Source organism: Cricetulus griseus, chromosome 4 (genome assembly GCF_003668045.3).
Source record: "Cricetulus griseus strain 17A/GY chromosome 4, alternate assembly CriGri-PICRH-1.0, whole genome shotgun sequence".
NCBI classification, from domain to species: Eukaryota; Metazoa; Chordata; class Mammalia; order Rodentia; family Cricetidae; genus Cricetulus; species Cricetulus griseus.
The window spans coordinates 79,637,515-79,664,683 of record NC_048597.1 but is presented as its reverse complement, the minus strand read 5'-3'; the positions used below and the strand labels follow the sequence as shown (position 1 = coordinate 79,664,683).

General features: G+C 42.0%; 1 protein-coding gene across 3 annotated transcripts in view; it reads left to right on the top strand.

Moving 5' to 3' along the window:
• The first annotated feature begins 985 nt into the window (after positions 1-985).
• Rnf216 (ring finger protein 216) overlaps positions 986-27,169 on the top strand; it is a 110,903-nt gene continuing 84,719 nt past the window's right edge. Inside the window, exons 1-7 of one of the 3 annotated variants that reach the window (XM_027413551.2) lie at positions 986-1,141; positions 12,137-12,272; positions 18,079-18,212; positions 21,619-22,254; positions 23,095-23,171; positions 24,195-24,297; positions 25,752-25,916. In XM_027413551.2, coding sequence (XP_027269352.1) covers positions 12,206-12,272; positions 18,079-18,212; positions 21,619-22,254; positions 23,095-23,171; positions 24,195-24,297; positions 25,752-25,916 — 1,182 coding nt within the window. In that variant the 5' untranslated portion in view covers positions 986-1,141; positions 12,137-12,205. Of the gene's footprint in view, positions 1,142-1,182; positions 1,206-12,136; positions 12,273-18,078; positions 18,213-21,447; positions 22,255-23,094; positions 23,172-24,194; positions 24,298-25,751; positions 25,917-27,169 lie in introns of those variants that run through there. The other 2 variants (XM_027413550.2, XM_035443132.1) reach the window with 2 other exon arrangements.

Sequence of the window (27,169 nt, the reverse complement as noted above, 5' to 3'; positions counted from 1 at the left end):
CACACACACACACACACACACAATTTAAAAACAAATTAAAACAAAACACGGTGACTTAAGTTTGTGTGTGCCACCACCCCCCCACACCGGAGACAGAGTTTCTCTGTGTAGCTTTGCAGCCTGTCCTCGAACTCATTCTGTAGACCAGGCTGGCCTAGAATTTACGGAGAGCCTCCTGTCTCTGTTTCCCGAGGGCTGGGATTAAAGGCTTGCACTACCACTGCCCAACGGAAAAAATTAACATCTTTCACTTTCTTTGAAACATTTTATGTGTATAGGTGTTTTGCTTGCATGTTTATCTGTGCACCACTTGCATGCTTAGTGCCCACAAAGGCCGGAAAGAGGTCGTCGGATCTTCTGGAACTGAAGTTACAGACCATTGTGAGCTGTAAGGTGGGAGCTAGGAATTAAATCTGGGTCAATGCTCTTAACCCCTAAGCCAGATCTCCAGCCTTTATTTGAATAGAATTTAAGAATACCTTATTCTGGCTTGTCGGCGGTGGAGCATGCCTTTAATTTCGCACGGAGGGGGCGGGGGGGGGGGAGGCAGGCGGATCTCAGTGACTTTGAGGTCAACCTGGTCTATAAAGTAAGTTCCAGGACAGCTAGGACTGTTAGACAGAGAAACAGGGAAACCCTGTCTTAGGAAACAAAAACAAACAAACAAACAAAACAACTTTATTCTTTACCAAATACCCTTGGGGGAGAGTTGAGTCATTTGACCTGTCTCACTTGGTACACAGAAACATCTCATAAGAGGGCAAATAAGTGGTTAATCTGTTGATTCCATGGTCAGCGGCCCACCGCAGCTTTAAGATGAGACAAAGACCCTAGGGTTCAGCTGTTCTTTTGTCCTCCAGTCGCAAGGGGGAGTCAAGGCTCTGAAGCTGTGGAGCCCAGATGGAGGCCCGCTAGGCAGCCATCTCTACAGTCTCGCTCTCCAAGCCCCTCCTCTCCGGCCCTCCGGGTGCCTCTATGGTTCTTCCTGTCATTAGTCGGGAGGGGGCGCTGCGCGCAGGCGCGAGGTGGACGCCGTGGCGAGGCCGGAAGGAACCCAGTAGCGGCCTCGGCGGCGGTAGCGGCGGCGGCGGCTGCGGCGCCTGCGGCTGAGGCGACGAAGCTTTTCAGGCGGCTGTTTCAGGTGACTTGAGACTCAACTCCGAGCGCCGAGTGGCGCTCGCGGAGCTGGGCTAGTTGCGTGGCGAGTACGTGACGGACGCGCGCGTGGGCTTCTCGGGCCTCGGGTCGAGTTGAGGAGAGTGGCCTCCCGCCAGGGCGCCTCTGGGGTGGGGGCGGGGGCTGAGGGGCGCGTTCGCGCGTCCCGGGGGTCCGGGGGGCCGCAGGGGTGTCGGGAGGGGAGCGGCGGAGACGACCGCTGGCCGGCCGGCTCTCCTCCCGCCACTTAGGAAGTTTCTCCGGCCGGCCTGCGGCGCGGGGGGCGACGAGCCGCTCGCTGAGAGACTGTGCGCTGGCGGCTCTCGCTTCGGTGGCGGCGCTCCCTACCGCGGCCTGGAGAAGCGGAAGAGGCGGCGGACTGTTGACTTTGAACTCCAGCCCGGGCTAGTTTGGGCCCCCTCGGGTCCGAGTTGACGCTGTCATTCCAGCCGGCGCTCCGCGGAGCAAGGGGACACACAGCTTTTGCAGTCGGAGCCCTGGTGCTCCCGTGGCGCGTGGCACGCTGGGTGAGCGGCGAGACCCACGCTCGAGTGAACGAGGCGGCCCCCTTGTTGCTCATCCGTGATCCCAGGCTCCCCGTCCGTCTAAACGGGTGCAGGGACCTGGGACCCTCTCCTCCATTGTGTTTAGTGTCTTGGTAGCCGTTACCCTTTTGGAGTTTGGTGTCTTTGTTTTTTTTTTTTTTTTTTTTTTTTTTTTTTCTTTTTAAGAGTCACTGCATAGCCGAGGCTAACCTGGAACCTGAGAAGTGGATGAGGTTGTCCCCTGGAACTCAGGAATTCACAGATCTCTGCCTTGGGAGTAATGGGATTAAAGGTGTAGGCCAACTAGTCCTGTTTTAATGTTTTGTTTGTTTTTTAGATAGGGTCTGGCCTCGAATTTAGATATCAGCTTGTCATTGAGTTTGAGTGCCACACATACCCCTTTTTGGGTTTTTTGTTTGTTCTGGTTGATTGGTTTGGGTTTGACTAATGATTTTTTTTGGCGGGGGGGGGGGCTTGCTTACAGAGCAGGGGTGAAGGATTAGGGTAAAGTTTCACCCCCATCATGGATGGGGGGATTCACCCCCATCAGTGACTTTATGCATCTGCTTGGTATTTTAACGTATGCAGAGGAGCTTGTGCCCGCCCTTGCTGGGTGGAAGGGAGGCACAGTATGTTGTTTGTTTTGAGACAGGCTTTCTCTGTGTAGCCCTGGCTGCCCTGGAAGTCATTTTGTAGACCAGACTGGCTTCAAGCTCACAGCGATCTGCCTGCCTCTGTCTTCCAAGTGTTGGAATTAAATGCATGCCCCACCATGCCCTGTAAGAACAGTATTTTTATGTCCTCATCTCAGTTTAGTTTATCCAAATTAAGAAATAACCAAGCTTTGTGTTCTGTTTGTGTCCAAATGAACTTCATGAAATGGCTGTGGATCTTGAACCTGGATTTTGGGTCTTGAACCTGTTGCATTAGGGACTTGTCTAAGAAGGACAAGAGCAGCTATTAAAAAGATCTTGAGAAATCTAATAAAATTGTAGCTTCTGGAGATCCAAAGTTTATGAAACCTGGTGAGAATGGCTTTGTTGTTGTTGTTATTTTTGCTTTTTTTTTTTTTTTTTTTTTTTTGAGACAGGGTTTCTTTGTATAACAGCCCTGGCTTCCCTAGAACTCATTCTGTAGGCCAGGTTGGCTTTGAACTCACAGAGATCCACCTGCCTCTGCCTTCAAAGTGCTATGATTAAAGGGGTATGCCAACACCACCAGGTGGGTGTTTACTAACAGTGAAGTACTGTTTCCTATGTTTACTGTATTCTAGGCTTTGCCATATTCTAGATCCCTCTTTGTCATCCTTCATCTATATAAAACTTTTGGGCGGGGAGGGGGTGGACAGAAAGTTTCTCTGTAGTCCTGACTGTCCTGGAACTCACTGTATAGATTTGCCTGCCTCTGCCTCCCAAGAGCTGGGATTAAAGGCATGTGCTACCACATGAGTTTTTTGAGTTTTTTTGAGACAGGATTTCTCTGTGTAGCTATAGCTGTCCTGGGACTCACTCTGAGGACCAGACTGGCCTTGAACTCACAAAGATCCACCTGCCTCTGCCTCCTGAGTACTGGGATTAAAGAGATGTGCTACCACCACCCGGCAAAAGCTTTTATTTAGTTTGTATATGGACACTTAAGTATGCTTAATGGTCAGAGGACTTTTGGAAATCAGTTCTTTTCCACCACATGAGTTCCCAGGTTTTGAACTCAGGCTGTCAGGTTTAGCAGCAAGTACCCTTAACCTATTGTGCTAACTCACCAGCCTTATCTTTCCAAACTTGATGCTAAGTACTACATAAAACCCTAAGCACCAGGCATTGGTGTCGATTGCCATTAATCCCAGCACTCGGGAGGCAGAGGCAGACAGATCTCTGAGTTCGAGGCCAGCCTGGTCTACAGATGGAGTTCCAGGACCGCCTCCAAAACAATACAGAGAAACCCTGTCTCAAACAAACAAACAAAAATCCCTAAGCGTTTTTCATATCACTCTTCTTAGTCCTGTCAGTGAGGTAGATTCTCCGGTGTGTGTGTGTGTGTGTGTGTGTGTGTGTGTGTGTAGGGAGGTGCTGAAAAATAACAAATGGAATAAGGTTCAAAGCTGAGTCTGGAACTCATTTGTTTGCACAGTTCTTGCCTCTAACTATCCTACTCTACCTTGTTAATGCTATCCTGTGGCGATATATTATTTATGATTTATTAAAACTTGCCTGAGGATTCAGAAAGCACCATCAGCTACAAGCCATAAAAGCGGTTTTTTGAGACAGGGTTTCTCTGTAGCTTTGGAGGCTGCCCTGGAACTAACTCAGTAGATCAGGCTGGTCTCAAACTTGCAGAGATCCTCCTGCCTCTGCCTCCCTAGTGCTGGGATAAAGGTGACCACCACCCGGCCAGGCACACAGCAGCCAGAAGCTAGGAGATGGTGGTATACACCTTTAATCCTAGACTCAGAATTTAGAGAGGTAGACTGAGCTTTCTGAGTTCCATGCCATCCAAGTGTATCAGATCACACATCCTTAATTCCAGCACTAGAGGGGTATAAAAGATAGAAGCAGGGTCTTCAGTATTCAGTAGGAGGCATTCATTCACCAGCCAAGCTGAGGAGAGGCAGTAGTTTGATGCTTGGTGAAGAGCTCATGCATGGGTCAGCCCTTTCAGTCTGAGCTTGAGAAGAGAGCTAGTTGCCCACTGCTTTGTTTCCCTGATCTTCAGGTTGAACCCCAGTATCAGTCCCTGTTTCATTTATTTTTTTCATACTACACTATTCAACATATGCTTTTAGACCAGCTTCTTGGTGCCTGGCAGTTATCCTTGTCCCCAGGCTTTGGAAGTATTGAGTCTTGTGCATTTGGAACTTAAGTTCCAGCAGAAGAGGTAACATTAAGTATAGTTTCCTAAATAGTTGAAAAGTTAATGGTGTAGTGGTTGAAGAATTGAGGGATCTGGTTTTTTGTTTTTTTTTCTTTTATGTATTTATTGTGTATACAGTGTTCTGTCTGCATGTATTCCTGCAGGCCAGAAGAGGGTGCCAGATTTCGTTAACAGAGGTTGTGAGCCACCATGTGGGTGCTGGGAATTGAACTCAGGACTTCTGGAGGAGCAGCCAGTGCTCTTAACCTCTGAGCCATCTCTCCAGCCCCAAGTGATGTTTTTTGAATGAATGTGGGGCAAGGACACTTAAAGGATGGACAAGAAAGGTTTTTCTCAGAGGAAGTGGAGAATTGAGGGATGAGCAGAGGTAATTTGGCCAAAGAGAGGCAGTCTCACAAAGAGAATTCAGCCTGAAAGAGTTTGGTAAGATCAAGGAACCAAGTCATTGCTGCTAGAGAATGGGGAAAAAAAACTATCAGGTGACACTGCTTGGGTCAGCAAATGCTGGATGAAATGTTTTGTATACTGTGGTAAGGACTTGGGTTCTCTCATGGTGACACTTGTAATTTAAAAACCAGCCAGGGGTGATGATGGTGCATGCCTTTAATCTCAGCAGAGGCCAGTGCTAGTTACATAGAAGTTCCAGGTCAGCCAGGGGTATTTATGCTTAGTAAGACTCAGTCTAGAAAACAAAACAAAGAAAAAACAACCCTCAGTGCTAAATAGGTCAAAGTGTAGGCCAAGAAGGCAGTACTTAGCTACAAGCAAGAAGCAAGTGTTATAAGCTCCTAGACATTTGATCTTCAAGGGCTAGGGCTGTAGCTCAGGAGTATAGTACTTAATACCTGCCAGGCCCTGGGTTCAATTCCTCACATTGTACCCCATCACCACCAAAAAACAAATTGAAAATATAAGTGACATTGTTTACTTACCTACCCCATTTCAGAATCAATTTTCTCTTTCCTTTTTTTTTTTTTTTTTTGAGGCGGGTAGTCTTTGATAGTTGCTTTGATGTCTGAGTGACAAGATGCTCCAGGCTCATTCTGTATATCTCCTGCCCATAACCTGGAGTTGGTAATTATCCAGAATTACTTTTGGTGAAAAAATTTAAAAAATCAGAGAAAGCCCTGTTATTTAGTTTTTAGCCGCTGCCTTCAGAAAATTGTTTTCTGTATCTAGTCTTAACAGTGGTTTTATATAAAAAGGTTTAAAAATTGGTGTATACACGCTGAGTTATGGCCAGAATGAAAGACTATAAGGTTAGTAATAGTGCCAGTCTTGGTTGATTGTGAGTGTTGTAGACATTAATACAGGGAAAGTGGTTAGACAATGCCTCATATAACACCCTCACCTCAGTTTTTCTTTATGTTGTTACCTTCTCAAACAAAATCAAGGATTATAATTCAGCTATCTAGTGAATACCTCTCCCTTAGTACACCACCCTTACTGTACAAGATTTTAATTTTGAGTTTAGAAAAAGGTTTTAATTTATTTTATTTTATTTTTTTCCGAGACAGGGTTTCTCTGTGTAGCTTTGGGGCCTAACCTGGCACTTGCTCTGGAAACCAGGCTGGCCTCAAACTCAGAGATCTGCCTGGCTCTGCCTCCCGAGTGCTGGGATTAAAGGCGTGCGCCACCAATGCCCAGCTAGAAAAAGGTTTTAAATTGGAGTGGCCTTCTAAAATTTAGACTTGATTTTGTCATTCATTTACTGTGCTATAGATTGATTCTTTAACTCGTGTGTTACTCTGGCTGGCATTTGGGATAAAAATTGACTTTATTACAATTCTGGATTCTAGAAGTCTCTGAAATAGGATTGCCAGTCTGGTTGGCTCTCTTGAGGTCTTTCCTCTAGGACCACAGACAGCTGCCATCTCCCTAGTGATAGTGGAGCAAAATCATAAACTCTCTGATTCTGCTGCTTTTGAGGGTGCCAAACTATAATTGGACTTCACCCCTTGGCCTTTTGTTACATTACCACTCAAAGCCCCACCTGCAGCTCCTGTCATAGTAAAGGATTGGAGTCAGTGCAGGGAGCAGGGAGACAATTATTCTAGATTACTGTTTCTCTTAATGAAGGTTTTTTGGGGGGGGGGGGTTGGGGGAATAAGTACCTGTTTGAGTATCTTTGGGTGGTAAATTCTTTGCATGTCTAAAAATAATTTAGTCCTTACCCCAAACTGTTTTAACTGATTAATTCTAGTTTTATATTTATTTTTTATAACCCTTAGAAAGTAGTTTTTCATTATCTGCAAAGTTATTCCTTCTAAAGAGCCCATGTTTTATGTGTAATAGAGCCCTGCTGTCCTGGAACTCACTTTGTAGACCAGGCTGGCCTCCAACTCACAGAGATCCGCCTGCCTCTGCCTCCAGAGTGCTAGGATGAAAGGTGTGAGCCGTTGGTGGCGCACGCCTTTAATCCCAGCACTTGGGAGGCAGAGGCAGGCGGATCTCTGTAAGTTCGAGGCCAGCCTGGTCTCCAGAGCGAGTGCCAGGATAGGCTCCAAAGCTACACACAGAAACCCTGTCTGGGGGGGGGGGAGGGAAGAGCCCATGCCCATGTTTTATTTCTACAGTTTTTAAATTTTTTTTTTTTTTTTTTGGAGGGGAGGGTTCGAGACGGGGTTTCTCTGTAGCTTTGGAGCCTGTCCTGGAACTCACTCTGTAGACCAGGCTGGCCTGGAACACACAGAGATTGCCTGTCTGCCTCCAGAGTGCTGGGATTAAAGACGAGCACCACCATCACTCAGATTCCAAGTTTTAATTATTTTAATCTTTGTCTTTGGGACACATTTAGGTATGCTTTTATTTTTACTCATGCTAAATAGTTGTACTTTCAATCATTAAGAGATATCTTGAGTTCAAGACCAGCCTGGTCTATAAAATGAGTCCAAGACAGCCAGGGCTACAAAAAATTAAAAAAAGAAAACAAATAATAAAATAATCCTACCCAGATAAATAAAATAATCCTACACATAACAGTAGTCCTAGTACTTGGGAGGCAGAGGCAGGCAGATCTCTGTGAGTTTGAGGCCGGTCTAGTCTACATAGTGATATCCAAGTCATTACTCAGGGCTACACAATGAGACTCTGTCTTAAAATAACAAACATTTTGGAGTCCAAAGTTGGCATCCTTAGCAGGGATGGGACTGGGACTAGCAAATGACCCTGCTCCCAGAGGGTGGAACTGGTTTAGAGGCATTTCAGCTCTACTGATACTTCTTATATTGTTCCTGGCAACTCCCACAAGTGCACTGTCGGACAGTTTCCAGGTTTGACAGTTTCTGGGTTCCCTTGGATGAAGAAGAGCCTGTGAGAATTCAGCAGATTATTAAAAAGAGCCATTGAAGATGCTGACTGAATCATGAATAAATAAAAAGAAAAGAATATACAAATCTGAGAATCTACAGCCCCACAGCCAGATAGTCCTGCAGACATTTAAAGTTCAGAAGCCTGTCTTTGGGAACTAAGCAGGAGGAGGAGGAGGAGGAGGAGTTCTAGAATGTCATTGGGCCTCCTTAACTACAAGCAAGATACCATAGGAGAAGATAGCTCAGGAGCCATGTTACCAGCATCTTTTATATTGGTTTTTCCACCACCCAGGAATGGTGAGATTTGAGGAGAATACAGTCTGTCTCTCCCTCCCAATCACACTCTTCCTGTTCTTTTACTTTACTGCGAAGGCAGTTCATTTATTCTGGCCATCCTTATACCATTCTGAGCCACAGAGCCAATGTCACCTCAGATGACTTCTTATGCAGAGGAAAGTGGGCTTCCGAGAGCATACACAGCTTCTGTCAGGTGCTGCCTGTGACTCAGTTTCCTCCTAGGGGAGGACCGAATGAAAAGAAAGTAAAGTGCCAACACAGGCATTGTACATAGAGAACCTTGAAAGGAAGCTACTGTGCTGTTTTCCTCTCAGCTCTAGCTTTACTCTTCCATACCCTGCATCTTCTCTTAATAACTCATCTGTGAGCTTGTCCTGTCCCACTCAGAGCTCCACCAGCCTTACCTGTACTGTGGTATGCCCTGCAAACTACCAAATTGCTGCTCCTCCTGACCCTTTCACTCCATGCCCTTGGTCCTTGAGATTGTAAAATATATAATATGCTGGACGGAATGTTCCCTGAGTATACTTAGCCAGCAGGATGAGCTTCTGCCTGCTTGTGTCCTTGCAGTTATGTGAGTTAAAGTGACATCTGTCTCTACAAAACTGATTAACAAATAATGAAGTGAATGTATCAATTCATGACAACTCAGAAAAAAAAAAACCTACCTTTTAAAATACCCCTTTACTTCAGTAGCTCTCAACTTTCCTAATGCTGTGACCCTTTAATACCGTTTCTCAGGTTGTGGTGACCCCAAACCATACAATTATTTTCATTGCTACTTAATAACAATGATTTTGCTACTGTTATGAATCATAATGTAAATACCTGTGTTTCCTGCTAGTTATAGGTGACCCCTGTGAAAGTCATTTGACCTCCAAAGGAGTTTTGACCCACAGTTTGAGAACCACTGCTTTGCATAATTCCTTCTTTTCTCTTTTTGAATTCTCTGGCACTTCTGTGATTTGTCTTTTATGACTAACCTCTCTTTAGTTTGTTTTTAGTATAATCTGTACTCAAATGACAGATAACTAGTTCCCAATTTGATGTACTCAACATATGCATGTAATAGACTCATGTAATAGATACTTCATCGAGCTCTACAACACTTCTGTTGCCCCAAAAGTTGCTTCATATTCTTTGAGGTCACCTTTCCTTCCACAAAGCAGCCCTTGGTTTTCTGTCATTATAAATTAGTTTCTCCAGTTGGGCAGACCTATAATCCTAGTGTTTCAGAAATGAGGTTGAAGGATTGTTAGAGAGTTCAAGGCCTACCTGGGCTAAAAGAGTGAGGCCCTTTCTGATAAAGCAAAAAAAACTGCATGGTGGCAAACAACTTTATCCTAGCACTCTGGAGGCCGAAATGGGATGATTTCTCAAGGCTAGCCAGAGCTACGCAGTGAGACCCTGCCTCCAAAAATTTTAGAGTCAAAAAAGGTGTATATTTGTGTATATGTAATTCATACATATATATGAATTTTCACATTTGTAGATTTTTTGTTGTTGTTGTTAGTCTTTTGAGATGTCGTTTCTCTGTCCTGAGACTTACTCTGTAGAACCGGCTGGCCTTGAACTCAGATTCCCTCCTGAGTGCTGGGATGAAATTCGTGCACCAACACTGCCTGGCTCACAACTTGTAGATCTTTTTTTTTTGGTTTTTCGAGACAGGGTTTCTCTGTGGCTTTGGAGGCTGTCCTGGAACTAGCTCTCGTAGACCAGGCTGGTCTCAAACTCACAGAGATCCACCTGCCTCTGCCTCCCGAAGGTTGGGATTAAAGGCATGCGCCACCAATGCCCGGCGACTTGTAGATCTTTATTGCAATGAAATATTACGTTTGTAGAGGATATAGTTCACTGGTAGAAAGATTGCTTGCCTAGCATGTGCAGGGTCTTGAGTTCCCCAGCACTTCAGTTTTGTCAGTCAGTAATTTTAAAGTTGACTTTTTTTGTGTCACCATTAGCTCTTTTTTTCTTTTTTCACTTTTCAAGTCGGGGTTTCTCTGTGTAGCTTTGTTGTAGACCAGGCTGGCCTGGAACTCACAAAGATCTATCTGCCTGCCTCTGCTTCCTGAGTGCTGGGATAAAAGGCATGCGCCACTGTCTGGCAATTAGCTCTTATTAAAATACTTAGTAAATAAGTTTAAATCATGTTGTGAAAATATGGTAAAGCATCAGGTTTAATGGTGCATGCCTTTAATGCCAGCCTGGTCTATAAATCGAGTTCCAGGAAAGCCAGGGCTGCACTGAAACTCTATCTTAAAAAAAAAAAAAAGAAAAGAAAAAAAGAAATAGGAACATACTTTATCACCAAAATTATTTTTCTCCTAGGACTGAAGATTGAACCTAGGCCTTTATCCCTCCTGAGCAAGATCTCTGTCACTGAGCTCTGGAACTCGCCTGTAGACCAGGCTGGCTTCAAACTCATGGAGATCTGCCTGCCTCTGCCTCCCAAGTGCTGGGATTAAAGGTGTGCCCCAATGCCCAGCCCTTTCTTAAATAATATTTTTTTTATTAATTTGAGAGTTTCCCTTGTGCAATATAGTTTAGACATTTTTTTTTTTTTTTTTTTTTTTTTTTGGTTTTTCGAGACAGGGTTTCTCTGTGGCTTTGGAGGCTGTCCTGGAACTATCTCTTATAGACCAGGCTGGTCTCGAACTCACAGAGATCCGCCTGCCTCGGCCTCCCGAGTGCTGGGATTAAAGGTGTGCACCACCAACGCCCAGCTATTTTAGACATATTAACTCCCCTAATATTCCTTCTTTTTGCTGAGTAGTCTGTATTGCTTAAGTGTCTATCAATTGAACTCTTTCTGTTGATGGAGACCTGGACTACTTCCAGTTATTATCTATAATGAAAGCTGCTATGTACATTTTGATTTACATTTTATTTATTTGTTTTACATATGCACAAATGCACCTATGGAGGTCAGGACTTTTTATAAGGGTTGATTCTCTTTTATCATGTGGGTTCCAGGACCCCAGGCTTAGTGTCAGGCACCTTTACCTCCTGCACACTCTACCATTTCTCTGACCTCTGAACATTGTTTTTATGCTAGATTGTTACTGATTTTTTAAAGTTTGTATGTATGTATGTATGTATGTATGTATGTATGTATGTATGTATGTATAAGTGTGTGACAGTTGCATGCATGTGCCTGAAACAGCCAGAAGAGAGTATGGGATTGCTTGAAGCTGGAGTTATAGACAATTGTGAGCTGCCCAGCATGGGTTCTGGGTTCTAAGTGTAGGTCCTCTGAAACAGCATCACATGCCAGGCCTGCATGTGGGGGTCAGAGAACAACTTCCAGAGTCAGTTTTCTCATTCCATTGTGTGGGTCACAGGCATCAACTCAAGTAATCAGGCTTTATGGCCAGTATCTTCCCCACTGAGCCTTCTTGATGGCTACCTGAATATTCTTATATGGGTTTTTTTCCTGCACATATTTTCTAGTTTTTATTGGGGGGGATGACAACAACATGGACAGACAGGGACAGGGTGTTAAATTCTCAAAGAAAATGCTATAGATGTTTCACATTGATAAAGATGCACATTTGGCATCTAAAAACTGCCAATTTCAGAGTGATTCCATTGCATATTTTAACAGTTGCAATGACCTATCTGGAAATATCTTGTGGGGATATTTAGGATCCTGTTTTTGCTTTTGTGTCAGGGTCTTCCTCTCTGTGTCTCAGACTGGCCTTGGACTCCATGGTCATCCTGCCTCAGTCTCTGCAGTCAGAGGATTTTAGTTCTGTATTGCCATTGTTTGTGGATTTCTTTTGTTTGTTTGGTTGGTTGGTTGGCTGGTTTTTGGTATTTGAAGATGATATTCCTCTGTGTGGCCCTGGCTGTCCTGGAACTCTATGCATCCACCTGCCTCTGCCTCCTGAGTCCTAGGATTAAAGGTACACATCACCACCTTCCAGTTTATACTGTTGTTAATGCTGTTTTCTCTTTCAGATCCTGTGGAACAGATGATGGCCATGTTTGGGTACTAACAACCACCTATATCTGTATAGAAATTTGAAAATGGCAGAGGGAAACAACAAAGAGGAGGTCATTCACTTGAACAACTTTCACTGCCACCGGGGAGAGGGTAAATTGTCTTTTCCCCCTTAATTCAATGCTTTTTTTTTTTTTTTTTACTTGCTCCCCACCTCTACCCACCCACCCCACCTCCACCCACTCTCCCCACCCCACCAACTCCACAAGGATAGTGAGGCCCTCCACGGTGGATCATTTGCCTCTAGAGGTTTTTGAGGAAATGGAAATTACACAGTAGAACTCTGGACCCATCAAATCTAAATTAGCACAGACAGTGCTAGGCATTCTTGCTCTTAATTTCTTTTCTTTCTTGCTGTAAGATTCGGGCTTAGGGCCTGGCAGTGGTGGTGCACGCCTTTAGTCCTAGCACTAAAGTTCACTGCTGTGAGTTCCAGACCAGCCTGGTCTATAAGAGCTAGTTCCAGGACAGCCTCCAAAGCCACAGAGAAACCCTGTTTCAAAAAAAAACAAAAACAAAGAAAATCCTTATAAACCCCATCTCGAAAAACCAGAAAAATAAATTAATTAAAAAAAATGCAGGTACTTTTTTGTTCTTTGCAATCAATGAATTTGTCAGAATTTTAAGGACTATAAAATAAAGAACTGTGTCCTTACATTCTCAATGAGGCTAAGCCAGAACCTTTTTTGGGGTAGGGTTTCTCTGTAGCTTTGTAGACCTGGCTGGCCTCAAACTCACATAGATTGCCTGCCTCTGCCTCTTGAGTGCTGGGATTAAAGGCATTTGTCACGACTGCCTGGCTAATGTTAGGATTTTTTAATTGGGCCTTAAATATGGTTGAACAGTTTTCTTCAGAAACAACTAGGCTGGATGTGGTGGCATATGCTTTTAATCCTAGCACTCAGGAGGGAGAGGCAAGTGAATCTGTCAGTGTGACCCTAGCCTGGTCTACAGAGTAGGCAAAACTAAACAGTGAGACTTTACCTCAAAAAAACTAGACAATTACTTCCTTTGAGAATTCTTTTTTTCTTTTTTTGGTTTTTCAAGAGAGGGTTTCTCTGTGTAGCTTTAGAGCCTATCCTGACACTCTGGAGACCAGGCTGGCCTTGAACTCACAGAGATCCGCCTGCCTTTGCCTCCCGAGTGCTGGGATTAAAGGCGTGCGCCACCAACGCCCAGCTCCTTTGAGAATTCTTGACTTTGGAAATGAATTTTTTGTTCAACAAATACAAACACGCTATACCTACCCATCATAAGGATGTTTGTCAGGTGTGTAGAGTTGATTAGCAACTTTTGTTGTGCCAATCTCAAGTTTTCTTATTAACAGTTCTGAAAATCGAACTTGGAATCTTATAATTTTGACCAGACCATTTTCTGCCACTGTATGAAGATTCCTCTGTGCTGCTTTGCAGCCATGCCTCATCCCATCTTGATCTCAAGAGGCCACTAATCTACTTTGTGTTGCTACTCAGTTTCCTATAAGTGAACCACCACAGTATACTTTTTTTTTTTTTTTTGGCTAGAATTCTTTTGCTCAGCATATTAGAATTAATACAAATCAATTACAAGTTGTTATTGTTTTTAAGATTTATTTATGTATTAGGGTGTTTTGTCCACATGTATATCTGTACATCAGAAGAGGGCATTCGATTTCATATAGGCACTTGTGTGTTACAATAAAACTTTCCGCCAAAAGTCGCCTGAGCCCCACCGCCACATGTGAGCTTTACGCCAGCTGCCCGCCCGAGTTAGGCCCAAATGAATACACAGAAACTTGTATTAGGTTCAAAGCTGCTTGGCCAATGGCTAGGACTTCTCATCTGCTAGCTCAGTCTTAACTATCATAAATCTATATATGTTAGAAGACTTACCTTATCAGATGCCTTATTGGTGTCCCTCCTTGTTGCTGGATCACATCTTGTCGCTGGAGCAGGAGCGGAGGGGAAAAGAGAGGGATCTTCCAGTTTCTCCTCGCTTAAATAGGAGTCTCCTTGCTATGTCATTTCCTGCCTGGACCACCACTTCTCTACTACATCTCCCAGAATCCTCTTTGACTCCTAGTTCCGTCTAACTTGTCTCATTGGCCAAACAGTATTTTATTCAACAATCAATAAGATAAACTTATTGATTATAGAAGTACTTCCCCCATCATCTCCTCTTTTCTGTCTAAAATAAAAGGATAACGTATCTTTTATAATAACTGAAGAAACCTATAACCATAACTATCTGTCTTTAACTCTATCAAAGACCACAGAAGGATAATATAAACTCTTAATATATAGACAGAGACTTCTCGTTACCTGGACAGTCATCCAAAGTTCCTCTGTAACGTTGGGGCATCCATCTTCAGCCCATAGGCCACAGTGTGTCTGGCACACTTGTCCATTTCAACAGGAACCCTTTAGTACTGTCTTGTTTTGTAAGTTCAGCAGTCATTTTCTTGTGGGTCCTGCATGTCTCAACAAACAGTCCAGGGCACGAGCAGTTTCTTGCCCAAATGGCTAATCTTGCCATGTTGAAAGCAAACTCCATAATGAGTTTCTTCGATGCCCATCCTCCATTCTGACGTAATTGGTGTGCCAGGAGCAGTTGTGTCTTACTGCCAAGAAAAACCCTAAACCATTTAAATGCCATATTTCTGTAGGTCTTTGAAAGGTTTGAAGAATACCTATCCATCTCAAATACATCTCTGTTCATCTAGAAAACTTAACTAACCTAATTATAAGTTCTGACTATTATAGGTAAAAGATCTGTATAAACACAATACCTAAACAAGAAGAGACATGTATATATAAGATAAACACACAGAAGTACTTCCCCCATCACTTGTGAGCCTGTGAGTGCTGGGAATTGAACTTAGGACCTTTGGAAGAGTTGCCAGTGCTCTTAATCACTGACCCATCTCTCCAGCCTCACAAGTTCTTATTAGAAAATCATAGCCAGCCAGCGGTGGCCCACACCTTTAGTCCCAGCACTCAGAGGCAGAGGCAGGTGGATCTCTGAGTTCAAGACCAACCTAGTCTACAAGAGCTAGTTCCGGGACAGCCTCCAAAGCCACAGAGAAACCCTGTTTCAAAAAACAAAACAAAAACAAACAAAATAAAGAAAATCCTTATAAAGCCTCCAGGTGGTGGCACACAACTTTAATCCCAGCATTCGGGAGACAGAGGCAGGCAGATCTCTGTGAAACACAATAGGCTTCAGACTAATCCATCACAATGGAAATCTGTGTTTTAAATATTTAAAGCCTAAAAATGCATGATTTTCCGCCAAGTAAAGCTGGGAAATTAAGAGTCCAAGTAAGGGATCAGAAATGTTAAGGTCCAAATAGTATTGCCTTGCAGACCATCTGTGTCTATTGCATCAATGTAGCAATACAATTTGTCTCCTAAGATTGAACATATGCTTACATTTCCATTCCTAGAATGTTCCCAACTGAAATGAGCACACCAAACCATGTACATAACAGCAGTATCCAAAATAGCCCATATTATCACCAACTCAGAAGTCCATTAAGGGAAGAATGAATAATTTGTGATGTATTCACAGTACACATTCTCATGTAGCAAAGAGAACTGTCATCATAGCAAGATGGATGTATCTCAGTCATGTGATTTGCAAGAAAGCCAGACACAGAAGAATCCCTACTTAGAACCAACCAAAACTGATCTGTAGAGTTAGAAGTCCTTTTGAAGCCTGGGCAGTCTATGGGGCCTCTGGTAGTGGATCGGTATTTATCCCTAGTGTACAAATGAACTCTGGGAGCCCATTCCACATAGAGGGATACTCTGTCAGCCTAGACACACAGGGGATATAACAGATGATGTAACAGATTTTGATGATTCCCTTGTGGAAGGCCTCACTCTCCCTGGGGAGCAGAAAGAGCATGGGGGGGGGAGGACATGGGAGGAAGAGGGAACTGAGATTGATATATAAGAGAAGATTATTTCTAATTTAAATTTTTTTAAAAAATCCTTTTGAGGAGGATACAGGGCAGTGATGGGAAGAGGCATAAGAAGGGTGCTAATGGGCTAGAAATAGAAATAGTCCCTGATCTTGTCATGGTTACATGGGCATTTTATGCCAATTCATGGAGCTAACCATCAATTTGTAGTGTTTGCTTGCTTAAGTTACACAGTGAATTCCAAACTAGCCTGAATTGCAGTGTAAGACCCTGTCTTAAAAGGAAAAACAAAAAAAGTTAGGGCTAGGGATTTTGCTCAGTAATAATGCTCTTGCCTAGCATTCATGAAACCCTGGGAGATGGGTGAGTTAGTGGGTAAAATAGCCACTGAGCAGAACCTTCTTTGGTTTCTCCTCTCTGTCTCCCAGAACCCACATAAAGCCAGACATGATAGTGCATGTCTATAATCCTGATGGTTCTACAGCAAGATGGGAGGTGGAGACGGGAATGTCTAGAAGCTTGTAGGCCAGCTAGCCTGGTATACACAGCAGTGAACAAGAGACCTTCTCAGACAAAGTAGAAAGCAAGGACTAACATCTGATGTTGTCCTCTAATCTTAATACATGGGCCCTGGTGTCCTCACATAGGAACACAGGTGCTGACATATACCACAATTTTATTTTAAAAGGCTAGATACAGCAGTGTGCATCTGTAATCCTAGTGCTGGGGATTCAGAGATGGTAGGCATCCTAAGACCTCACTGGCCAGTCAATATGGTTGAATCAGAGAGTAATTGAGTATGGCATTTGATATTCCTCCTCTAGCCTAAACACACAAGTGCTTGTAGGCCCCCTCACTCAAATAAAAAACACTTTTTCTTCGAGAAAAAGGTAAGAATAGATATCATCCCCCAACAATGGAGAAAACAGTTTCCACAAATGGATCCACACCTACCCACAAACTAGAGTGAGCAACAACTGTTGTCAGCCGTCTTCACTTACAGAGCTGGGTCTTTGGATTTAACTAGCTGTGGTTCCATTTAAAAGAGCAGGCAAGTTAAATTGCCTAGTGTCACAGATGCCCTGTGATTGCTTGGCAGATGCTAAGTGTTTGATTCAAATGGAAATTTTGCTTAAATAGTTTATGTATAAATTAAGCTGATTTTTAAATTTTAAGTGAATTTATTACTTTTGGGGGGGGTGGTTCAAGACAGGGTTTCTCTGTGGCTTTTGGGGACTGTCCTGGAACTAGCTCTTGTAGACCAGGCTGGTCTCGAACTCACAGAGATCCACCTGCCTCTGCCTCCCGAGTGCTGGGTTTAAAGATGTGCGCCACCAATGCCCGGCTGAATTTATTACTATTTTTGAGTGATAATTTTTTCAAGGAGTAAACATGGGGAGTCTAAAGAAGCTGGTAGTTCTATGACAATGTCATAATTAAAACAATTTCATATATAAAAAAATTTATAGTTGGCCTGAGTTCCTTCAGGAAAGTTGGGTTTTGTTTTTTGAGGCAAAGTCTGACTCCCTCATGCTGGCTTTCTATGTCTAGTAGAGGATGGCCTTGAGTGCTAGAATCTCAGGCATGTACCAATGCACCCAACTAAAAAGAACAGATTAAATGCCTATATTCCTAGGGGATATGTGGGATTACCAGGGATTTGAGGGTAGTCTGGTCTACACAGTACCAAGCTAGCTAGCTATAGCATAAGACCCTGTCATAAAACAAAACCAAAAATCCCTTCATATTTCTCTCACTTAACATAAGAAAAAGTGATACATGTTGAGCATTTTATTTTGTCTGGCATCTCTCAGTGTTATTGGCAAAAATCAACATGGAAACAGTTCTTAACTGCTTGAGTCTGTGTGCACTTGAGGTGGTAAGTTAACTGTTAGTAGCTTTGAATTGGCTTGAGGCTTGGGCCAACAGTGAATGTAGGGACTGAATGTGCTCATGCTGGCCTCAACAGTGACCACATTTTCTGCCTCCCTATAGAATGGATGAGTGTCAGAGATGGGACCATCACCATATCTGACTCTTCTGATGAGGAAGGAATTCCAATGCTGGTTACCCCAGCTACTGAGCAACATGAAGATGATGACCTGGATGATGATGTCATACTGACAGAAGTGAGTGTTTTATGAACTTGATGCTGACTTCATTGAAAAAATTATTTTCTTTATTATGGTTTTGAATATATAAATGTAAAAAATTTAAAGCTTGTTCTTTTTTAGTTCTACTGTAGTTTTTCCAGTTTCCTCTTCATTTTGAGTATTTGTTTCCTTCTTCCTCCCTCCTGACAAGGGTCTCATTGTGTAGTCCAGGTGACCTGAAACTTACCTTGAAATTAGAGAGATTTAAGCTACATCTCCAAAGTTGAGTGCTAGGACTACCCACTGGGCATTTCTCCTGGTTTTTTGTTGTTGTTGTTTTTTATTGTTTTGTTTTTTGATTTGATAAACTAACCAGTGTTTTCCTTCCTTGTTTTTAATAATTTTTCTTTTTTCTTTTCTTTTTTTTTTTTTTGGTTTTTCAAGACAGGGTATCTCTGTGTAGTTTTGGAGCCTATCCTGGCACTCGCTCTGGAGACCAGGATGGCCTCGAAATCACAGAGATCCGCCTGTCTCTGCGTCCTGAGTGCTGGGATTAAAGGCATGCGCCATCAACACCCGGCCTTTAATAATTTTACTTAAGATTTGTTTTTATTTATGTCTGTCTGTGAGAGTGAATATCACCTGTGTGCTAGTGCCCTTATCCAAAAGAGGACATCAGATCCGTTGGAATTGGAGTTACAGACATTTATTTGTAAACTGCCTGATAAAGGTGCTGGGAACCAAACTGGTCTTAAAGAAGAGTAGCAAGTACTCTTAACAGCTAAGGCATCTTTTCAGCCCATTCCCTTGGTTTTCTTCATTTCCTTTACCAAAGAAACAGCTCTGAAACTTAACCTAGAGGTGCTTGTATTTGTTTTCTCATACATGGATTTCTGCTTTGGTATTTAGTAGTTCTCTTCTTTATCATGTTTGACACACTTGGTTTATTATGTGGTTTCTTCACTACTTTAGTCATTCATTGTGTGTTTATCCACTTTTTGGTTGGTTAGTGGTTGATTGGTTAGTTTTTTGAGATAGGGTTTCTCTCTGAAACAATACTAGGCTGGCCTTAAACTCAGAGAGCCACCTGAGTTTAAACTCTGCCTTCTGAGTGCTGGGATTTAAAGATGTGTGCCACCACACCCAACTGCATATTCATCTTCCTATATCACATTACAACTTAATGACCTTGAGTATATTATGCATTCTTTTAGTTTGCATAAGTGATTTTAGTGTAAATTGATAATTATACAAATGTTTCCATGATTGATTTTAGAATATTAATGTTTAGAATATTTTAGAACATTTGCATCCTGGAATCACCAGTTAGTCATACCTATATCTTTCCTCTATCTTGCCCCCCTTTTCCACACTAAGCAAATATTAATCTATCTGTAGATTTACATTTTCTAGAAATTTCATGTAAATTGTGTAGTATTACACTTGCCTTCTGTTAGCATATTTTTCAAGTTTCATGCACACTACAATGTACATCATTTAATTCCTTTTATTTTATTACATTTTATTTGACATGTGCATGGCACACATGGAGATTAAAGGACAACTTGGGAGAGTCAGGTTCCTCCTTCCACCATGTAGGTAGTAGGGATCAAACTCAGTAAGTTCATCTGTATAAAGCATTTAAATCAATAGCTTTTAGTATGTTCATACAGTCTTGTATTTGTCATCACAGATCATTTTTAGAATATTTTCATCACCTCATGAAGAAATCCTGATATATTAGCTATCATCTCCCAATCACTTGTCCTAGGCAACCATTAATCTAACTTCTGGCTGTTCTTACTGACTTTTCTAGACATTTCACATAGAGTCATATATGGTTCTTTGCAGCTTTCTTCTTTTACTTAGCATATTAGTATTTTATTTTTATTTGTTTTTATTTTTTACTATTTTTGAATGTGTGTGTGTCTGCATGGTGTTGTGTGTATGTGAGTGCAGTGCCTGCAGAGGTCAGGATTCAGATCCTCCCAGAGCGGGAATTAAGGTAGTTGTGAGTTTTCCCAGTGAGAGTTCTACAAACTAAATTCTATCCTCTATGAGCACTGTATGTGCTCTTAATCTTAACTGCTGTATCTTCTCCAGTCCCTATTTTTTGGGTTGAGGTGTGGGAAGCATTGAGACAGGGTTTCTCTAAGTCCTGGCTGTCCCATGTAGATTTTTTTTTTTTTTTTTTTTTTTTTTTGAGCTCATTCCAACTGCCTCTGCCTCCCAAGGCATACATAGGCTTATCTACCAGACCCTATTTTACTCCTTTTATTGCCAGGCAGTATTTCATCCTGTAACTATATCACATCTTGTATATGCACAACAGATGATGGTCAATTAAATTGTACTTTTAAACTCTCATGAATAATGTGTGCTTCTGCTGTACACATTAACTTAAAGATTTGTGTGTGATTGTGTATTTTCTATCTGTGTATGTAAAGAAGTAGAGTTGTTTAATCACTCAAACTCTGTTAAACCCTGCCAGCAGTTATGCCATTTTAGATTCATACTAGCTTTAATTTTCTGGGTTCTTGTCATTTATCTTTTTACTATGACTAGATGATACTGATTTTTGTGGCTTGATTTACACTTCCCAGTGGAGCTGTGTGTGTGTGTGTGTGTGTGTGTGTGTGCGCGTGTGTGTGTGTGCGCGCGCGCTATGCATGTTTGGACAAATTGGCAAATGTGAGGGTCCACTCACTTATATACACATATGGAGAGTTTATGGGTTGCTGTCTTCCTCTGCTGTTCTCTACTTAATGTTTTTAATGCTGTCTGTCAATAAACCCAGAGCTCACCATTTTGGCTAGACTGGGTTAGCCAGGAGACTATTACAGTCTGCCTGTCTCTACTTCCTTGATGCTGGGATCAACACACATGCACTACCTCAACTAGCATTTTTTCTATGTTCTGGGCATTAAACTCAGGTGCTTGTCCTTGTGTCTAACACTTCAACCACCCAAGTGAGCCTCTACTTTGAGTCACATATACTGTAGTTTCATCAGTTTTCAATATTAAAATAAATGTGAGTGGTGTTTATGGGGTATATGCCTTTAATTCCAGATGGATCTCTGAGTTTGAGGCCAGCAGTGAGTATATAAGGAAACCCACCCTACCTTAAAAAAAGATGTGATAGTGTTTTTCCTCAGGGGATGCTTTGTTTCTGGTTTTGTTTCTTTCCTGTCCTTTCACTGTAAGTTCAGAAGCAGACATAGATACAGGAGAGAAATTGAATTTTTATTATTAAAATTTCATTTTTTCTTAGAAACATAAACCTCAGACATCCAGACCCAATCTCATCAAACCAGCTGCCCAGTGGCAAGATCTGAACAGATTGGGAGAAGAAAGGCCTAGAAAGTCTAGAGCAGACTGTGAAGCAGAGACCCACAGCTCTTTTTCCTTTTGTAACAACTCACTGTTTGGTTCTGGGGAACAGGATGACTCTGAGGATGAATATGGTGAATTTCTGGATCTTGAGAGTGGCACAAAAGGAGAAGCCAAACCTGGACCAAGCAATAAGCAGACAGCAAACAACACTGTCAACCCCAATTTGGATCAGAAAGTCCTTATATTGGGAGAAAATGACCTTCTTTTCCCAGAAAGTGAGCCTTTGGAAGCTCAGAACCAATCATATGAAGACTCAGAGACAGATCTCTTGTCAAATCCTGGAGAGCCAGCTACTTCAGTGGATGACCAGGTAATTGAAGAAGAGTACTGGCTTGACCATCCATACTTCCAGGCTCTGAATCCACAGCCTCAGGAGAGAACAAACCAGGTTGTGCCCCAAGAGCGGCATTCTGAAGCAGAAATGGGCCCATTGTTCTTGCGCCATGATTTCCCAGAGCCCGCTTTTCCAAGGCCAGAACCCCAGCAAGAGGGGATTCCAGGCCCTGCTTCTCCTCAGCTGGCCCATCCTCTGGGAGAACTTGAAGATCAGCAGTTAGCAATTGATGAAGACCCTGGGCCAGCTTTCCCTCTGCCAGGATCTCAGCAGGCCAATTTGGAGAACATGTGGGGACAAGAAGCTGCTCAAGTAGATCAAGAACTCGTTACACTATTAGTAAAAGAAACAGTAAGTTTCTTTTTATTATGATTTAAATAATACTATACTATTAATACTCATACTGTTTTCTATTTTCTGTCATTGCAGTAAACAAAGAAGTACTTTGTGTAATTAATTTTCCTAAAAAGTATATATCTAGAGTAAAAGAAAGGGATCCAGATATCTCTAAAACCTGCAACACAGAATATGCATTCTCTCCTCAGGAAGTGCTCTTGGTGCTAGCTGTATATCATGGTGCCTTGTGCTGGCATCCCTGTAAACTCCTGTTTATAAAAGGCCTTGAGTTCCTGTTTATTGAATTTCCTACATCTGGGCCATCTAATACAGCAGCCACTAGCAATCCCATGTGGGTATTTACATTTCAATCTCTGACTGCCGAATAAAGTCACATTCTATTTCCAGTGCATCAATTATTTTAATAGCTCAATTCAGTAGGATACCTGAGGTAAAGAGAAAAGCAGGCCTTTGTTTTCTGGGGTCACCTGCTTTTTCTTTCCCTGAGTCTCTTAATCCTAATTGGCCAGGTCTTTTTATTTGACACTGTGAGATGTGTCCTTGAAGGCAGGCATGGGGATTGTGTCTTCTTCATCTCTGGCCTGCATGCTCAGTATTTATTGGAAGAATGGAGACTAGAGCTATAAAATAAGACATAGGATACCTATGAGTCTTTGCAATCATCTTTGCCATCTAATCTGGAAAATAAGGATTGATTTTTAAGCCAGGCACAGAGCTGCTTTACAGCCATTCTCTAGTCTTTGGGCATTCTATATACTTTATGTCCTATAATTTTTATTGCCTTCCAGAACCATTTTAATGAACAAAATGTAAGTAATATTTATTCCTTTCTAGGAAGCAAGATTTCCAGATGTAGCAAAGGGTTATGTTAAAGAGATAATTCATTTGAAGAATTACTATGATTTGAATGTGTAAGTATTCCATCATGCTTGCTTGCATGTATGTGCTCTCTCTCTCTGTCTGTCTGTCTGTCTGTCTCATAAAATATAGGTAACATTTTGACCATTTACAAGCATACACTTAGATGTCATTAAACACTTTTCCTATTATTATGTAGCCCTATCAACTGTTGATCTCCAGAAATTGTATCATCATCTCAAGCTGAGACTTTATCCATTGACTTCATCCACTTAATTTCTTCGTCCCCTCTCTCAGCCCCCAAGCTTACTTTGTTGTTGTTGTTTTTCGAGACAGGGTTTCTCTGTATTGCTTTGGAGGTTGTCCTAGAACTCGCTCTGTAGACCAGGCTGGCCTCGAACTCACAGAGATTTACCTGCCTCTGCCTCGAGTGCTGGGATTAAAGGTGTGTGCCACCACTGCCTGGCTACAGTTTTCTTAATAGCTAATTTTTTTCTATATTCTCTTGTTCCATGCAGTTTCAGTGACTTCTTCTTGTAGAGAAAGTTCGGCGGAGTCTGCATTTGTCAGTGTGTTCTTTGTTTTTGTTCTGTTTGAGCTAGAGTCCTGAAGTGCAGCTTCAGCTGACTTAGGACTTTAGAGTCTTCTGCTTAAGCTCTCCTGAGTTCTGGGGTTATATTTGTGTATGACCACATCTAGCAAAGAGAAACCAGAAACCTGATGTGGCTGTCTTTATTATTTGATTAGTTTTTCTTGGGTACAGCGTCTTCATTCATTCATTTTTTTCCTTTCTTCCTTTCTTTCCTCCTTCCTTTTCTTCTTTCCCCTCTCTCTTTCTTCCTTTCTTTCTTTTTAAGCTGAAGCAGTGTCAAATTTGAGATCCTCCTTCCTACCTAAACCCTCTGAGTGTAAGGATTACAGGACTGTGCTGGCACTGGTATATCTTAATTCTCCGATAAGTGTCACTAGAAACATTTTTTTTTTTTCAAATATTTCCTGTGACTCAGTGGATAAATATGGGATTTGGGAAGTCCTCTGAAAGTAATGAAAGTAACACTGTGTGGGGGCTTTTGCAGACTTTGTAATTTTCTTCTGGAAAACCCAGATTATCCAAAGAGAGAAGACCGAATTATTATCCACCCCAGCAGCAGCCTGCTTGCAAGCCAGGATGATATGAAGGCAAGTATCCCTGGCGGCTTCACCAATTGAACCTGATCTGCTCTATTGATGATGCCTTCTTTGTTGTCTTGAAGGCAATAAAGTGCTGTTAGGCAAGCAAGGAAAATTGGATTTCAGAATTTTATGGACCTCCCTGGGCTCCTTTCTTGTGTTGTTATTTTATCTACCCATAACCATAAAGAATTAAGTAAATCTCTGTGCCTTTAATCCTACAGAGCAAGTGCCTAAAATGGGAAAAGAATTGGCCAAGATTCTCTGTGTTGTTCTAATAGTTTGTTTTTCTTAATATTTTATAATTGTGAATTTATATAAAAATTGAAATATATCACATGAATTGTTGGTATACCTACCACTAATACTAGTAAAATTTTATTACACCTGCTCTGTTATATCGCTATCTTCTATCTCCATTTATTAGAATATTTTCATTCTAAGTTGCAAAAGTATTACTACACTTTCCTGCAAATATTTCAGCATACTTGCCATCCTTGCAAGAAAGGTATGTGTTCAATCTATTGATCCAAATCCCATTTTAAAATGTCAAAAGTTTAAAAACTTTACTAGTCAATAATTGTGATCTAAGCTAATGTTGATTATATTTTGTGGTACAACCCCACCCCCCACCCTCCCATGAGATATGAGAAGTTAGTTTTGTTTGTTTTTGAGAGAGATGAGTTCTTAATGTATAGCCTGTACTGGTCTTGGACTCATCATTCCTTGCCTCAGCCTTCTGAGGTCAGAATTATAGACATGTACCACCATGTCTAAGTTTATCTACTACTTCCTCATTTTTATTTCATTCTGGTTACCTCCTTATAGAGTAATTATGAGAACAAACAAGATTCTTCCCTTTTAAAAGATTTATTTGTTTGGTTGGTTTGGTTTTCTTTTTTTGAGACAGGGTTTCTCTGTGGCATTGGAGGCTGTCCTGGAACTCACTTTGTAGACTAGGCTGGCCTCAAACTCACAGAGATCTGCCTGCTTCTGCCTCCTGAGTGCTGGGATTGAAGGCATGCGCTACCGCCCTGCTTGGTTTGGTTTTTCCAACACAAGGTTTCCTGGCTGTCCTAGAACTAGCTCTAGGAACTCTAGAGATGTGTCTGCCTCTGCATCCCAAGTGCTGGGATTAAAAGTACACATTACCACCACCCAGCCTATTTGTTATTTTTTGTGGGGTGGGAACTGAGTGTGTATATGTGTACCATGGTGTACATGCAGTTACCCATAGGGACTAGAACATAGCATTGGATTCCCTGAAACTGGGGTTGCTGGTAGCTTTTATTTAGTGTCTGTGTGTCCTGGAAATCAAACCCAGCTCCTCTGGAAAAACAGCAAATGCTCTTAACTGTTGAGCCTTCTCTCCAGCCACTGTCATGCATAATGCTGAGAGCACTTTCTCCTTTGTGAAAGAATGTGCTCTCACTTCCAACTTTATGCTTTTTGCCTTATTTCAGTTGCCTAAAGTTGACTTTTTTGACTATTCCAAACTGACTCCACTTGACCAGCGATGCTTCATCCAAGCTGCTGACCTCTTGATGGCTGATTTCAAGATGCTCAGCAGCCAAGACATCAAGTGGGCCCTACATGAGCTCAAAGGACACTATGCAATCACCCGAAAGGTATGGCTTTGAATTCGTTTTGGGGTCTCTCCTTGATTCTCTTGCAGAGACAAAGGGTTTATAGATTACAGAGATCACTAACGAGAAAAAATGCTGCCAAGAATCAGGGAACCACAAATCTCCATAAGGCCCTACAGGATGATATTTGTACTGTGGAAAGCAGGGTGCCCGGAGTATGACGTGTATCTACCCATATCATAGCTTGTTCGATCATAATAAGTTCTAAGTTAAACCTTTTTAGAGCCATTAGTTACTAAGTCTTTTATCTATAGGTCCTCAACGTCTCCTTCCTGCTTTTTATTTATTTTATTTTTTTCTTGAAACTTATTTGCTGAAGAAGAAATAAAGAGTTGTTTATCCTATAGGCTTCAAGAGTCTGGATTTTGTTAACTGTATCCCCAGGTGTCATCTGCTGGTCCCTGTGTTTCCTGTATTTTCTCTAAATTTCTAGATCTTCAGTCTGATGAAGTGTAGGGTTGACCCTTATTTTCTTTCCCCAAATTCAAACATTCAGGTGCCACTGCTTATTAGTCTGTGATTTGAGCAAGCGTCTGGCGCACATGGAGCTTCAGTTTCTTGTAGTATAGAAAGGATCTCAAACACATCCATTAGAAGAACTGGATAATAGTGTAGAGCTGTGACATGGTGCCTGGCTCATGTAGGAGGGTTTCAGTAAACAAGTTCCTGCCCTACCACATTTAATGTCTGTAACTCCAACCCTATCTGGCCTCTGAGGGCATTTCATGTATGTGGTGGACAGACATACATACAGGCAGAGCACCCATGCACATAACATATAAATAAGTCTTTTTTTTTTTATCAAATATTGTTCAAATGCCTGTATGCAGTTTTTTTGTTTGTTTGTTTTTTGTTTTTTGTTTTGTTTTCTCCATGTAGGGTTTCTCCATGTAGCCCTGGCTATCCTGGAACTCTTAAAGAGATCCACCTGCCTCTGCCTTCCAAGTGCTGAGATTAAGATTAAAAGTGGTGTATCACCACTGCCTGGTTGCTGGTATGCAGTTTTAAAGTGGGAGACTGGAGGCTGCTGTTCTCTTTAGTCAGTTTTGTAGCATTTGCCTTCATGATTTGATCATAGGCTTATGCTTTATGGATCATTTTGAGAACTTGTTCACAGTTCTCTCATCATTATAAGAAAATCTTACACCTGTGTGTGTGTGTGTGTGTGTGTGTGTGTGTGTGTGTGTGTTTTCTTTTTTTAATCAACATGTTTGTTTTGTTTTGTTTTTGTTTTT